The 16,171-nt window shown below is 48.6% G+C and overlaps 1 protein-coding gene across 1 annotated transcript in view; it reads left to right on the top strand.

Moving 5' to 3' along the window:
* Positions 1-16,171, top strand: part of Bap170 (Brahma associated protein 170kD) — an 84,591-nt gene that overhangs the window by 58,822 nt on the left and 9,598 nt on the right. The window contains exons 12-16 of the mRNA XM_077673968.1: positions 1,632-1,879; positions 2,865-4,423; positions 6,182-7,489; positions 14,024-14,162; positions 15,880-16,065. Of these exons, the coding sequence (XP_077530094.1) occupies positions 1,632-1,879; positions 2,865-4,423; positions 6,182-7,489; positions 14,024-14,162; positions 15,880-16,065 (3,440 nt within the window). The remainder of the gene's footprint in view (positions 1-1,631; positions 1,880-2,864; positions 4,424-6,181; positions 7,490-14,023; positions 14,163-15,879; positions 16,066-16,171) is intronic.

Here is a 16,171-nt window from a genome sequence, read left to right as displayed (position 1 = left end):
GCTATGAACGTCTTTGTCAAGCGCTGTACTTTGAAATTTCTTCGGAAGACTGTGTACGCAGATTTTTGAGCCAGTAAGCCTGTGCTCAAGTTGTCAATTATTACATTCAATCTGCCTTCGGTTTAAAAAGTACCGAGCGTTCAGCGGAAATGAGTTCGTTATGCTCAAGCCTGAACCCCTTTTTGCGCCGAAACATCCGCGTACAGAAACGTCCGCGTAACAAAAAGACAACCGAAACGCCCTTAACCGAAAAGAGCGTAGCAGGGCTGGGGGCTTCTTTTGATGGGTTCATTTACACCTTCAAGATGTTTACAACGCATTAAACAGCGAAGCTGTTTAGCAATTCGTTGATTTTGGTGTTTCAATAAACTCAGCATAACAGTGTAAATAAAAGAAATCACCGGCACCGGCAGTATTCGGACCTGTGTCTGGTAGATCAACGGAGTTAGTCGTCGTACCCACTCGGCTATGACCGCGAATTAGTTACCCCTGATTCAAACGGCTTACTCACTCGGTTTTGGCTGTGGGGCGAGGATTGATAAAAAAAAAAACGTGATAAGGTAAACGTTGCACCTTTGATAGCCTAGTTTAAGATCTCGTGTTCCGTTCGTTCGTTTAAGTCCGATCGTGACTTAAACCGTTGTGATGGTCGTAAAGGTTGCGTTCAGCCTCGCTACTTTCAAGTCTTACACATTAGCGTGAGGTTCCTTCATATTTTTTAGTCCGGGAAGCTTTCTCAGAAACGTATGAGCAAAATAAAACAATTACCTACATTGAAATTAATGCCAGTGTCGTCTACCATAAGGTTCGGGGCTGCGCCGGCTCGTCCCTACCCGTCACGGATTAGTCAGCATCTGTCTGGAGTTGAGGTTGAGGCCCCGGCCGTCGGATTTATATCCTATGTCCGGGATCTCAACCGAGCCCCTCAACGAAACATGCTCACCGACATTTCTTTTTACAAATAGTCGAGCAGGGCGCGGATGCAGGGGGCCCCTGGAAGCTGTGGGGCCCGGGGCTGCAGCCCCCATAGCCCCCACCTTAATCCAGCACTGCTTACATGCTTCGAGGAAGTTAGAACAGCAAGAGTCAACTTCAAAGGGTCAGTTCTACGCAAAAAAGTTGACGTATCCACCCTCTTCTTGCACACAAGACTTCCAAGCGTCTGGCCGCTGGATTCCCCGACTTAAGGCGCGACACGAATTTTTGTACAAAAACAACACCCGGCGAAGCAAACTAGCTTCTTTTTTACGTTGCAGAAGAATGTAGTTCTGGACGTTGAAAAAGAAGAAAGTGCTGCATAAATTGACCAGCAACTTCAACGTTGCTCAATAAAAGTGAGCTGCTGACGACGTATGCATATTTTCCTTCTGTTTTTAACCTCTTTAGATAATACGATTTTCGTATAACACATTTTCTTTTCCGGTTCCCGTGAAAAATGGATGAACGAAATTTTACTGTACACCTCTCCAGATATGTGCTGTGCACCAGGAGGCCTAGGCACCGTTTCAGTGCTACAGACGCCCAGCACTGGCATTTTCGCTGAATGTGCCTTTTAATTGCCTTGCATAAAAAGCTGCTCCCAATGCTTTGGTGGGTGTTTCCCTTCAAACGGGGCTTTTTTCTTGCCACAGCTGCGGCCACGACACTGCGCTCCCCGCTGGCCACTGGTAGCGGGACCACCGCAGCGTCTAGCCACAGCCCGATCCTGAAGGCCCAGCTGTCGGCCCCCCTGCGGGCCCTGACCCCGCCCGCGAACCAGGTGTCCCCGCCTCCATCGCCCGCCCTGGCCACCCCCGTGGCGGCGTCCACCACGCCACCCGGTGCGGGGGCCGCCGGCGGCGGGTCGAGCAACCTCATCAAGAGCTTGTTGGCCAACAAGGCAAGTGGGGCCTCTGCTCCCTGTCTCTTTTGGAGGGGGCTCTGTCGTAACAAGGCCTGATTGCTGGCTAGTTGGTTGATGGCAGATGAGATAAATACTGTTCGAAAGACGAGAACACAAGACGAGAGGGAGACAGGTTCATTGCCGCGCTTTTGTGGAGAAGGAGAACCTGTCTTCTCGGGTTCCTTGTATCTATCATATTTAGTTTATTTGAACTTGCACTCGATTTCAGCACCAGACTGAAGAAATTGCGAGTTTTTAGCTCCGCAAGATCAGTGTATTGATGTCGGTATCTTAATTATCTCACCAGGACTGCTGTTCATCACTTTAAATTGCAGTGTGTTGCATGCTGTGTCCTGTGACTCAGTTCCCGAAAATCTGGCAAAAAAAAAGGGTCTCAAAATGGCAACCCTGTTGCCTCTGGAGAGGAGGCGCATTGCACAATATTCCTTTTAAGGAACGCTAGTGCCACATCAAAAGTTGGTCTATATTGGTGGACTATTGTGTTGTAATTACCAGTATGGCTTAACAAAACCTGTTGAGCTAGTTGGTTCACACTTACTGGAAAGAATAAAAAGGGCGTTAAAGGGACGAAGACGAAGTAGACACAAACAACACATTTAGACGCAATATGGCACTCAGCAGCGACAGTTGCCTTTTGGCGTAGAAAAAGCTATCGTGAAAATAAGTGCTTCTGCATCGCCCGCTTTCCCTCACTACATTGTGTGACGTCAGTAATCTCAATTCTGAGCATGACTATGCACTAAAGCAGTATTTACCGACAACGTGATTGTACAATACCACACGCAGTCCTAGGAAAGTTGTACAACAAATAAAAGAATGCAGCTTGGCAAGCCTGGAGTCATGCCGTTTTGCTGACTACTGTTTTTGTGACTTGAAAAACTGCCTCTGACTTGTAACCATCAAGTGAGAGCTTTCCTTGGTCTGTGAAATTGCGAATAACTGCTGCCCTCGCTGTGCGCAGGTGTCCCGCAACCTTCAGCGGCAGCAGCAAATGCAGCAGCAGCAGACGACGGCGACGGCGGCAAGTGCGGATGCAGACGCGACCCCGGTGACAGCCGGGACACCCGTATTGGCCAACAGCGCGACCGCCCCCCGAGCAGTGCCCGAACCCGTCCGGCGCGAAGTCAACCCGGCCTCCCCCGCCATCAACTCCCACCACCACCACCATCACCACCACCAAGCAGCCAGCACCACTGTTGTGCAGCCCTTCACCTTCTCCTCGAGCGCGTCGGCTGCAACCGTCTCGACTGTGACCGCAACTGCGGCGTCGCCACAGGTCTCTTGCCTTACGTCCGCGCTACAGGCAAAGCTGCAATCTCAAGTTCAGGCCCAACCGGCAGCGGTGCATGTGCGCATGCAGTCGCAGGTTCAGGTTCAGGTTCCGACGATCCATCAGGCCCAGATTCAGGTGCAGGTTCCGACGGCCGCAGCTCAGTCACAGTCGGCGCAGGTCGCAGCCACCACGGTTCAAGCCCAGCGGCAAGTTCAGGGGCTTCCGACCACAGCTACAACGCAGGCCTTGCCAACGGCAGCAGTTCACCTGCAGCAGCAGCAGCAGCAGCAGCAAGTCCAAGTTCCAGCAGTCCAAGCACAAACCCAAGTGCAGGTGCAAGTCCCAACAATGGCAGCGGCGCAGTCGCAGCAGGTTCAGGTGCAGGTCCAGCCGCAGCAAGTGCAAGTTCAAGTTCCGACTGGCACTATTCAGCCGCAGCAAGTTCAGGTGCAAGTTCCAGGGGCCGTGGTCCAGCCACAGCAGGTTCAGGTGCAGGTTGCGGGCTCCGGCCTCCAGACGCAGTTCCAGCCGCAGCAGGTGCAGGTTCAGGCGTCCCCGGTCGTGCAGGCTCAGGTTCAGCCCCAGGTGCAGGTGCAGGTTCCCACCCAGATCTGCCAGGCTGCACTCCAGACGGGCCCCATGCTCCTCCAGTCCGCACAGCCGGGGACGGTCGTCCAGGCACCGACGCAAGTCGTCGTGTCGATGGCGCCGTCGGTCTCTATTTCGATGCCACCGGTCTCGTTCCAGACTTCGATGCCGGTCCAAGCCCCACTGCAAGTGACGTTCCCGACCACAGTCTCCACCCCGCTGTCGGCATCCACTCAGAGCCTGGTCTCAAGCCTGGCTTCAAGCATGACTTCGAGCCTGGCTGCCGGACTCGCGGCTAATCAGACGGTCGTGGTGAGCTCGTCGGCGCTTGCATCCAGTCTGGCGTCCAGCCTGAATTCCGGCTCCAATCAGACCGTGGTGATGGGCTCGAACCTGGGTGGCAACCCCACGGTGATGATGGGCTCGGGCCTGGCTTCGAATCCCGTCGTTGCCCAGGGAACGTCGTTGGCAGCCAGTCTGGCTTCGGCTGGTGGATTGCCGCCGGGGGCGACCATCGTCATGGTTCCCAACTCGGCCACGGGCATCACGACGGGCATGTTGGTCGTGCGGCCGCAGGGAAAGCTGCCGGCTGGGGCGGTGAATGCAGCTCTCCTCGCCAGGAGCCAAGCTGTGGCCAATGCCATCAACGCTGGGGCGAGGTGAGCAGTTGTTTCGGTGGTTTCAAGTTGATGTTATTACAGTCAAACCTCGATGTAACAACTTCAATGTAACGAACCGCGTAATTTTTTTTTTTTACTTCAAGTGAATGTACACCCTGTATTTTCACCCTCTGTGTAATGAAGTCTCATTTGCAGCAATTTTAATTTAACGAAGTTTCATTTACAACTAGGCACGAAATTTTGGTTGTAGAAGTAGCTTTTGGGAGACGCAAGTGCCGAAACGAAGTCTCGATAAAACGTGAACGGCGACTCGGGCCGCCCAATGCTGCGGATGCTGCGAGCCACGGAGTCTGCGAGCAAACTCCTTGCATAGAAGCTGCGTATGGCGGCGCCGCCGCAGCGTGCCGCTGCTTTGCCCTTCATTCGAGTGTGCTCATGCTTGCTTGGTTCCATCGTTCCAGCGATTGTGTGGCAAAGCATTTGTGGGTGAGCTTTGCGCGAGTTTTTTTCGCGCCTACGTCTGTGATTGCGCGGCGGCGGCAGCTTCTGCCTCGGCCAGAAAGCGACTCGCACTGCATGCGGCGGTGGGAGGAGCGCGATGACTTTTGCCAATGGGGAAGCGCACAATCTATAGAGGCAGCTTCAAAGGGCTCGGGGATGCTGGCTGGCCCCGCCAGAGACGACTAGGCTTAGCACTGGAGGGGATGTTTGATGGGCGCTTGTTTGACAGAACACGTCCTGAGGTGGACGCCGTTTTCACGCAGCTCGCCGCTATTGCAGGTTCAGATTTCAACGCCGTCTCCGCACACGCAATGTAAACGAAAATAATAAAATCGAATAAGGCTTTGCCAATAAATACGCCAGGTGGGGTTAGCTGTTTGCAAGGCACCGTTTTTAGCTTTTACGGGATGCTTGAAATAATCTCCCGTGTCCAATGGCCTATGCCTCCGTAAGGAAAGAGTTAAGCCACACACGTTGTGCAATCTGGCGCACGACCTAACAAGCATTTTCGCCGGGATAATGATAATGTCACTGTTCAGTTCCGCAGTAGAAGAAACAAGAAAACTGAAACCTAGTCGATCGGGGAAACCTTGAAAACATGGCAGATTGCTGTGCACGTGAAATGCACAGGAGCCCGGTGGCCATGTTTTTGTTGCCACGGTGAGGTTCGAACACGGCCGGATTGCCAATTGCATGTTACAATCTATTGGTTGCTTCATTTTACTGCCATTTGTAAGCTAGTGACGATAAAAGAAGCAGCCGGAAAACTGGTTTTTAAAAGAGCCTGCCGATTGAACGATACGAAGTTGGTGGCACCCGGTGGCATCGTTCCGGAGATATAGCGCTTCGAAAATTGCCGCGTTTTTCTTATTTTGCAAAGATATTTTGTCACCACAGCTGGCATACATATTTTCCTGTGGCACACCACAATCGTTTTCGGTGGGGAAACTTTGGAAGCGCACAGAATATAAAACGTGCAATCCGAAAATGTGACTTTAGAAAAACAAATTTTTTTTTTAACTTTTCGCAGTCTGTTTTCGCAGTGTTTAGCAGGTTGAGGGCAAGTTTCTTGTTCAAGCATAGTTTTCTGTTCTGGTGCATAAACTGAGGTTTAATAAACTAACCTACATTTGTTGCCGCAACTTGATGAATGGGTTTATTGCCGGGTGCTGATGCCTCTCGCTTCATCACGTTAACATTTCCGATTTTGGTAACTGCACTATATTGCGAATGGAGAATTTTATGCCGCCTACACACAGGTGGGCTTTGTTGTGATTGCTGTTTGTTCCGTTCCAGGGGGCCCCTCATAGTGTCCACCCGCCCGAACGGCTTCCAGCGGGACTTTGTGATGGAGGTGTCGATGCCCGCGGACTGCAAGTCGACGTCGTTGGAGGCGGCTGTGCAGCAGGCGATCGCGACGACGACGACAGCCGCCGAGCAGCACCCCGCCCACAACCACATCGGCGAGAACGGAACCGCGAGCCCCGTCGTCGTGACCACCACCGCCACGGCAACGACCCACAAATGCGGCGGCACCGTCGTCCACCCAACTACGGCGGTCGTCTCCGAGGTTGCCGTTGAAGGGGCAAAATCCGTCGAAGGAGGCGTGGTGTACAAGAGCTCTCCCCTCCTGAACGGCTTGCTGGACAAGGGGAAAGTTCCACTGGCAATGGAGCCGACCGGTCTTCAAAACGGCAGTGCGGAAGAAGAGTTGCAGCAGTGCGCCGACGCCAACGCGGAACAGGGCGGGGAAGGGGTGAGTGTCGTGGTGAGTAACGGGCCGTGCACCGTTGCCAAGGTGGCAGCGACGCCCGATTTGTCACCCATCAAGGACATTGTCGGTTCGGTGGAAAGTGCGTCGAAGGTGATCTCGCGCTCCAATGTCGACGTCGCCGCTGGGGCGAAGCGACCGGCCGCGGATGCGGCGGACGACAGCGGTGCGAGTTGCGCCAAGCGGCTGCGGCTAGAGGACTCGTGCGAGACGACATTCCAGGCCGAAGCCGTGCCGGCGACGACCGTTCCGTCGTCCGGCTCGCAGACGGCGGTCGTCGTGACGCGTGCCGCAGAACTTCCCTCGGTGACCACCCACCAGCATGTTCTTGTTCACCATGGTGTGATCCAGCAAGGGGTGACAACAACGACGACCGGGCAGCAGAGTACAACACCGGTCACTGTCCAGCACACGTGTGCGCACCAAACTGTGCTTCAAAGGGGACCGCAGGCGCCGGTGACGACGGCGCCGCCAGTCGCGGAGCAGCCGACGGTCACAACTGCCGCGCCGACGGTGCCGCAGCCCAACCTCGTCAAACTCCTAAGCACCACAGACTCTGGGAAGATTGTGACTGCAGCGTCGGCGAGTCCTGTTACGACGGCAGCGAGTGTTGTGTCGACGGCCGCGGCACCGTCTGCTACGCCGACGTCGACGCAGTCGGCGGAAGTGAAAGTTGCCCCGACGGCGTCGAAGACTGTTGGTGCAGCAGACGGTGAGAAGAAGGCGGCGGCGGCGGCGGCGTCAGCGGCAGCACATCACCACCACCATCACCACCACCACCATCACAAGGCAGCGAAGTTGGTGTACAACTGCGAATGGAAAGGCTGCGAAAAGTGAGTGCTTTTTAACTTCCCTAGTGGGGCTGATGGCGTCCTGTATGAAAACTAATGCACTTCCCCATAGACCGGTTGGGTCGACTGAAAGGCTCTGATCAGGGGTGGTATTCTCGTGTTTTGTCCGTTTTGTGTCCGTTTCAAAAGTGTCCATTTTGAGCAAGCCCTGATTGGTTAAAAGCGAACACCCGGATGTGATCTGATGTGAGCCGACGATTAGGAGCAGACGATTTTTCGTCGCCTTGTTGTTGGTTCGCTGGCGGAACAATAAACATATAAAGGATAGTTTAAAATAGGTTTAGTTGATTAAAATGCGTTTACAAGAACAGTTACGCAAAAGTAAATCGAAAGCCCACCTACAACTGGAACTGCGTTGCAAAAAAAACGGATGCAAAACAGACGTTTTCAAAACGGACAAACACAATACTGCCCCACATCTCTGGACAGGGCACGTGCGTGAAACTGGGCTTCTGCTGTGTCAAAACTGCAAAAAAAAGGAGGGTTCTAGATGAGATAATACAACATACATGTATTGATCATGAAAAGTACAATACTATATCTTTATTTCATGAACCACATATTGTGATACATGTAGATCGTCCGTGCATGCGTTTACTTAGTGCGTGAAAAATCGTCGTTTGGTTTGTTCTTTGTTTGCAATTTCGGTCCTTAGTGAAGTTTTGATTCACTTTTGATGCAGTTGTGATGTCGGGAAGCTTTCGCGCATCTCTTGACTTTCTTTAGGAAGGGATGTCAGTTTTTTTGGTTTGGAGCTTAACTCTTCTCCCAAAAGACGTGCAAGAAACCCACAATTTTTGTTATATCTGAGAAAATTGATCAGGCAATTTGAAAGCACAATGGAAGACGAATTGCCAAACAGTATAAGAATTCGAGATGATCATTAAAGATGAGCTTCATTGTAGTAATCAGAAACTGGCCACCAAGCGAAGAGTGAACGAAAGAGTAAACAAAGAGTGCACAAAGTCATGTAGTAATGAACTTTCCTAGTTTTGAAAAGCAGACTGAAAACTTCAATCTGTGCCCTCAAGAAATTTCCACGATAATTCAGAAACGCTCATGGGTCCGAACTCAAACCAGATGTAACTCGAACATGACCAGTAGGTGTCACTTTAGATTTGATTTACCTAAACAATAACGAGAATTCTAATTCACCATAACGTTCTATAAATGTAACCAATTCTGATACACATATTTCTAATTTCTCGCCAGGAACTGGACTTTTTACCCCTCCCACCCTTTTTTTTTTTTGTGACTGAAAGCATTCATTAATATTGTTAGGGGCACCACTACAGTTAAAGTACATTTCCCATCAAACTGGTGTGGAGGAAGTTCGGTCGAAAGCATTTGGCTTCAGTGTGGTTCTTGTCCCAATAATTTTTGCAAAAATCGCTGAGCCATGCTCAAACTTCGAACGATTTTTTGATTATCATGTAGGCATCGAAATGTGAAGGGCTGGGTGGGTTCTAACCTGAATGGAGACAATTAGCTTTGCATTGTGCTATGGTGATAGGGTGGTTATTTATTTGTGCAGCCACGTAATGAAATTGATGTAAACTATAATGGAGACGCTAATTTTATCTTTGTTTTTACTTTTTCACTTATATTTAAACCAGATGCTTGTACTGTGAAAGTGCTGTGACAAAAAGTTGTGGTTATTTTTTTGAAGGAATTGCTAACAGCACTCATTATTAACCCTTTCATGGTCTTTGTCTTGCCTCTAATATTTTTGCAGTGAGCTCATGGGGAACATTGTTTCCGCCATTTTAAACGGGGAGCGATTTGTCAGGAATTCTGCTAAATTAACCCTTGCAGTCCAGAACTTCTACCCACTTTCCAGCTGTTCTGGTACACGACTATTCTGCCAGTTTCTAGAGCGTGGCAAAGAAAAATACAAACTTCACAAGAAAAACTTACAGGGTACTCATTTTTTCTTTTGCATTGTGCTTGCAACTTCTTTACCAATATTTGAGCAGCGTGTGACACCGCTCGAAGCATTCACCGGCGTGTAGGCAAAGGTTTGTTACTGCAGGTTTTGCACGAAAACAGTTCCCCTCCTACTTTCTTTTGTTCTTCTATCGCTACAAACGGCACAGTCCTTCCTGCTTCGGCTGGGGAGCTTGTAAATGCCATGGCTCATCCCACCTAGCCTGTCCTCATATTCCATACGTGCAGACGGGTCCTTTGGGTTGAGCTCTCAGATCACCCCGTTTCTGTTGGATGAGGTTGCGGCGGTACTGTAGGTTTCGCTGCTCTTTCTCACCACGATTCTGCAGCTGTGTGCACCTTCAAATACAACTATTGACAATAGAAGCCTCTAGGTAGCATGAAAAATTTTTTTGCCCACCTATTCATTGTCTTTTGACAAAATGCGTAGCTCACAGAGTAATTATCCGCCCGGCGCTGCCTCCACCGTCGTCGTGGTCTTCGTCACTCGCTTCCGTCAAATCACTGTCGTCATTGACTGATGGAGGAGTGCAATTCTCTTCCTCACTTATGTCATCATTTCTTTTGCTAAGGGCGCCACCGTAGAACACGTGCGATGAAAAAGCAGCCATGCTTAGCGCGCACATGAAAATGCTTTGGGATCTGAAAGGCCTGTGCGGACCATTGTGCTGCACCCTAGTGGAGGAAGAAGGAAACTTCAGCAAAGTTCACTTTTCCCTCAAGAGATGGTGCATCACGTAGATAAAGAACGCAGGCACATCACAGTGAGAAGAACCGTGGAATTTAACCTTGAACACCCAAGTTGGGGGGGGGTGTAGCCCGAAAGAACCCATTCCCGTTTGACCCCTTCCCGTTTGAACCCATTCCCGAAACGCCCTTCCCGCTTGACCCGTCCCGTGTGCGCCCGTTCCCGAAACGACCTTCCCGCTTGGGCGCTTCCTGTTTCAGCCCGTTCCCAAAACGCCCTTCCCGTTACAACCCGCTCCGAAAGCGCCCTTCTCATTTGAACCCGCATCGTTCCAACCCATTTGTATTTCTGTAAATATGAGTTACCGTCTTCGAAACTGTTCTCCAAAATGTGCTTACAAGCAACGGGTCATGCACTGAAAACTTGTATGCAGGAAATTTTCCGGGCGACCGATATTTCCGGCCGATAAAAGTTTCTGAATGCCTTAGGCCGATACTGCCCTTTTGACACAAAATTTGTAGCGGCAAAAGTGTACTAGAAAGATACCCAATGTCTTGAGTAATGCACGCATTGGATTTTTCTGCAGTTGGTGTTCGTACGTGCGGCAGAAACTTATTTATCAGCCGCTCGTATGCTCATTGTTTGGAGCGTAGCTTTGTCTTCGGGTTCGAGAGATCTAGATCAAAGATGTCCGTAGGAAAGACTTTAAAAAAGGCAAAAACATGTGCATAAATCTGAGAATTGGCTACTAATGCCTTTCCTGCGGGAGTAATGGGCAGATTTTTTTATTTATTTACCGATTCTTTACGGCCTGGTTGGGCTCATGCAGGAGTGAACATAAAACACATCAGTATTGGTTGGCGTAGTTTAAAAACGCCCAACACAAATAAGTAAAAGACATAAATATGTAATAGACGCAAAGACGTCCGAACGCAAAAAGGGTCCGAACAACGATATGCATTCGTAATGTATTCCATTTTTAAAACACCACGATTCAACAAGAGCACACATTTCCAATACGTGGGGAAAATTCTTCTAACGATACCGAGTTCACTATCCGTTCAGTTACTTATTCCGGTAAGAAATTGCACGAGGAAACAAAGAGAACTTTTGAATAGTAATTCAGCTGATTGGCTGCCTAATATTCTTACTATGATGTCTTCTCGCTAAACGTCTGAAAGGCCCTTGGAGGTAGTATTACCGCGACAATTTTAAGTTTCTGTAGTAAAAAAAATTACGCTAGAGACGACCCTGCGCTGCTTAAGTTTCTGAAGGTTTACTCTATATGCAAATTGAGTATACTAGAGTGACGGGAATCCATAAAACGCAAAGCTAAGTTTATAATTTTCGCCGCTTCTCCTGAATGCGATTTTTTATAGCCACATGTGACATGTGTATCCAGATACATAGGGTTTCTTTATTTTTATACATCTTTTTGTCTTTGATAGTTTTCATCTGTTTCTTTTCGACATTGATGTACACTTGCGCTATTATAACGATTAAATGTGTTAGTCCGCCAAATACGATTTCTTTCAAAGTGAGGGTGTTTTTGCGATTTTTTTTATTTGTGCTTCCGCGGCGCTTTTCTGGGCTTTTTTATTTTATCATTTTTGGTAACGGAGTATCAGATAGTTTTGATTTATTTAGTTCACTTTTAACATTTGTTGTCTTTTCTGGAGGGGGGTTTCAAATATTTGTTTTTATTAGTTATTTACTCGTCCTTTGAGGAATATCATAAGCAACGTGTTTGTTAATTTGTTGTTAATTTGTTAATTGGTGTGTTAATTTTAAAGATTTGTTTGCTAATTTAAAAGTTTTGTTTGTTAATTTGTTAATTGTTAATTTGTTTGTTAGGCTTTGTTAATTTAAAAGATTAAAATATTTGTTAATTAGTATAACTTGAATTGTAACAAATGAAAAACAATATGAAAATGTTTTTTATAACGTTTCATAAACAAACTGCGTACGTTATTCCGGGAACGGACTAAATAGCAAAATACGAAACAGGAACGTTCTTTCGCCCCAGGTTGAAATGGGAAGGAACAAACGGGAAGGTTGAAATGGTAATGGGTTCAAACGGGAACGGGCCAAGTGGGAAAGGGCGAAACGGGAAGGTCGTTTTGCGCCGGGTTGAAACGGGACGGAAGAAGCGGGAAGGGCGAAATGGGAACGGGTTCAAACAGGAACCTCCCGTTGGGGGCACCCCAACTATGGACCGCTACAGTCTCGCTGCTTTTCGGCCAGGGTCCGACAGCGGACTGCTAAGGGTCAAGAAAGAGACCTTTTGTGGCGAAATGTGTGTCGGCTTTCCAAGCCTGCTACTTGTGACAAAAAAAAAAAAAATGGTATCGATAATAAGGATGTCCTGACAGACTTTATTCTCATTTACTTTCCTATATGTTTATTTTCAAGTGTATGATGACACATGATTGGGAGGAAGGTGTCAATGCATTCTATCTCTTGGCAACTTTTCCCCAAAAGTCTAAGGCTTGCAATACAATTTTGGCATTTTCCCGGCCTGAATGTTGACCTGTTAGTTTTTCTTGTGTGCAATAGGGTAGGTGAATTCATTATGATTTGTGGTGTCACAAGTTGGGAATATATGATGGTGCGTATCTACTTTACAATTTATGGAGTGGAAAATGTTTTTAAAAACAACAGTGTGTGAATAAGCTGGCGTCCCAGAAGTGCAGCCAATGACTAATTTCCTATTGGCTGCACTTGGATTCACACTGCATGCCTCGGGAAATAACACGCAAAGAAAGGGAAAGCACCCATCAGTTGTGACATGCTTTATATTCTACGCTTCAGAAATAAAATACAAGCAAATGAATGGGCCATGCAAACCAAAAAGAGCTTCCTATTCTGAGTTTCTCACTTAGAGGCGCAACAGTCACTAGTCAGGCAAGGGCACACAGCGCCGGGCTAAGTGCTCTGCTAGATTCAATTGGGCACTGCCGTGCCCATTGCGATTTTAGTGTTATGTGGAAGTTGTTGAGCTTTGTTGAAAATCTATTTGAGCTCTTTTAACAAAGGGGGGAAATTGTTTTGCATGCAGCTTCGAGTCTCGTGGTTGTAGCTCTAGAGCCACAGAAGCCACACCTGGCAGCATTCTGTGGCTGCAACGTTTGGCCACAAGTTAGGGAAGATTCCTTAACGTCCCATTAGGTGTTTTTGTTGTATACGTATTCAAGGCATCTGCTTCCTGTATGTAAATGTTTTTTTGATAACTTGGGGGGTTTAACTCGTCGAAGCTGCACGTGGTCTAGGAGGTGTGCTGAAGTAAAGGGCTCCGGATTAATCTTCACTGCCCGGGGATCTTTAACGTGCGCCAAAATCTCAACACAGGCATTTTGGCTTCTCACTTCCATCAGAAAAGCAGCGTCCGTGGCTGCGATCGAAACTCGCGTCCTTGGGCTCAGCAGCACAACGCCTTATTAGCCACCAAGGCACTGCGGTGGGTGTGTGTGGAATGTGGCTCTTCTGAAAAGGTTCTATACTGGGTTCCTGACTGACTGACTTTGTTGAGCAGAATACAGGGGTCATCTAGACTTGTTGGTACTTGCCGGAGTGGCTTCTTGGCTATGGCGTTGTGCTGTGGAGCCAAAGAATGCAGGGCTGATCCCGGTCGCGATGGCTGCTTTTTTGACGGAGGCGAAAAGCGAAAACGGCCAGGTGTTGAGATTTAGGGGCTTTTTAAAAGATCCCCAGGTAGTCGAAATTAATCCAGAGCCCTCCACTATGGCAGCCACATGGTCCATCAATCCATCAATGAGACTTGGTGGTTTTTGGCCAGGCGGTCGGATGAGCGTCCGCGTTGTGTAGAAATGTGGCTGTGCTGCGAGGCGTGTTTCCCAACGTCCCCGTGTGGTCCTCTGCAGGACATTCTCCACGCCGAGTGCCGTGTTCTACCATGCCTGCAACGTGCACATCCCGGAGGCCGAGGGGGACGTCCAGTGCCAGTGGGACTCGTGCGACGACATGAAGCGTCGCCGTCTCTCGCTGTTCACGCACCTTCAGGTGAGCTGCCTCCCACTTGGACATCCTGCGTTTTTATTTCTTTTCGTACTGTCGAAATCTAGTCTTCTTACCCTCTTCCAGCTTTGATAGAGTTCGAAACTAATATGTACTGCAGTAGAATCTCGATTAACGAAAATCGCTTAAACGGAACCGCCGCCTAAATGGAACAGTAGCCCGTAATTTGGTTGTTTTATGATTCAGATAACGTAAAAAACTCTCGTTAATCGGAACTTTTTGTGAGGCCCATTGGTATGAGAATCAGCTTTTTACGGTTCCGGCTGTGCCGTTTTTGCTTATTTTTCTTCATCCAGGTTTTTCTTTTAGCCTCGTCTCGTTAGCGGTCAGCCGTGTCAGCACAACGAATGCAACATCTCAGTTCTTGTTGCAGTTGTTCGATCTCGATTCAAGACGCTGAGGTTACAGGGCTCCTGCCTCCTCGTTCGTCCCATTGTGGTGCTATTCGCACTTCATTACCGCGTTGCCGTCTTCTAAATTCGGTGGCTCGTAAGCACTCGCGAAGTTGAGGCCCCTAGCTGCCGTGAAGATGCAGTTGCAAGGACTGAAAAATAATTGACGCATTTTGTAGTGCACAGCGACTAATTGTTGCCAAATCAACTTTGTGAATGCTGTGCCTAAATGTCTTGTAGTTTTCTTGCTTTCTGAAAATTTATCAGCTACATTCAATTTCTAGTGCTTAGAGTTCCATGAAACGGTATTAAGAGTGTGTATGTACATAAATTTGCACTTTTAGACATCTACCTCAGTAAACGGAACTTCCGTGAAATGGAACTAATTTTTTCGGTCCCTTGAAGTTCCATTTATCGAGAGTCTACTGTATCGGGAATTCCGGTGCCACTGTCTAGGCAACCCACGCTTCAGCCAGTGTGGCACCGTGCACCTCATAGAAGCGTTCTATTGTTTATCATTACTTGGGACAACCCACCACCAAGTTCTAAAGTTGCCTGTTGCTCAAAAAAAAAATGCATAAAGGGTTATTATAAGTGCTTTATCAATGGAATAGTGGAGCTCCAACAGGTTTTATGTCACGGACTTTTTAGATGCTTCATGGAAAAACAAGAAAACAAGTGTTTTACTTTTGTGTTGATTCCGGCTTCAGGTGAAACGTTAAAGAAGCCATCCGGCTAGCCAAGCCACGTAGGAAAGGAACATTACTTGTTCCTATGGCAGCGCACACAATGGTACACAATGGCAGCAATAGATTTTCCTCTAGTATGTAATACATCCACGCACACACGCACGTTGATATGAAACTCTGTGCCTGCTTCACGTGTCTCGACATGCTCTTCTTCTATTGGGCATTGCTGCGCGCACAGTGGGGATTCACACCCCACTTCTCATCCCAGTCACTAAACCGCCTCAGAGGGGCTGTTCGATTTGCTGTCTCGGTCTCACTGCGGATGGTTTGCAAGTAGTCAGAGAATTTTCTATTCCATGGGAAAGTGTGGGAAAAACGAATGCCCTATTGCTTCCTGTGAGGTCAGCAATGAGTCAGGGACTGATAATCAAAGGCATATTTTTGGGGTTGGTGTGAAACGTCAAAATTAAAAACGATGTCCTTGGTTCAAGAGTAAATTAATTTAACTAACTCATTCATTAATCGTAGATACTTTCCACCACCCCCTGAATGATCCATTGGTTAGTTTGGTCCAAGCTTGTTCTGAAGACGACAACTTCCCTTCTCCTTTTGACTTCACAGGACCGCCACTGCAACGAGCAGGTGCTGCAGATCCAGGCAGTTCGGCGTCAGCAGATCTCGCAGTTTGGCAAGGCCTCGCTGCCGCCGCCTGCGCAGCCTCCGCCGCACCCGGGATACGCGCCGGACGCCGCCTTCCTCGCTATTCGCAGGCACGCCCTCGCCTACTACAACCACCGCGACGCCTCGGTGAGTTGTCCCGATTATTTGTTGCTGCCCCGATACCCCTCTACCGGTCGGCCAGCATTGGGGGCTTTTGGTCTCGGTCTCGGTGTCGTCAAGAGTTTTTCTAAAT

The sequence above is a fragment of the Haemaphysalis longicornis genome, unplaced genomic scaffold (assembly GCF_048455015.1).
Source record: "Haemaphysalis longicornis isolate Haplotype H1 unplaced genomic scaffold, Haemaphysalis longicornis Haplotype H1 scaffold_6, whole genome shotgun sequence".
Classification (NCBI taxonomy): Eukaryota; Metazoa; Arthropoda; class Arachnida; order Ixodida; family Ixodidae; genus Haemaphysalis; species Haemaphysalis longicornis.
The sequence above is the reverse complement of the archived record's forward strand: the minus strand, read 5'-3'. Positions and strand labels throughout refer to the sequence as shown.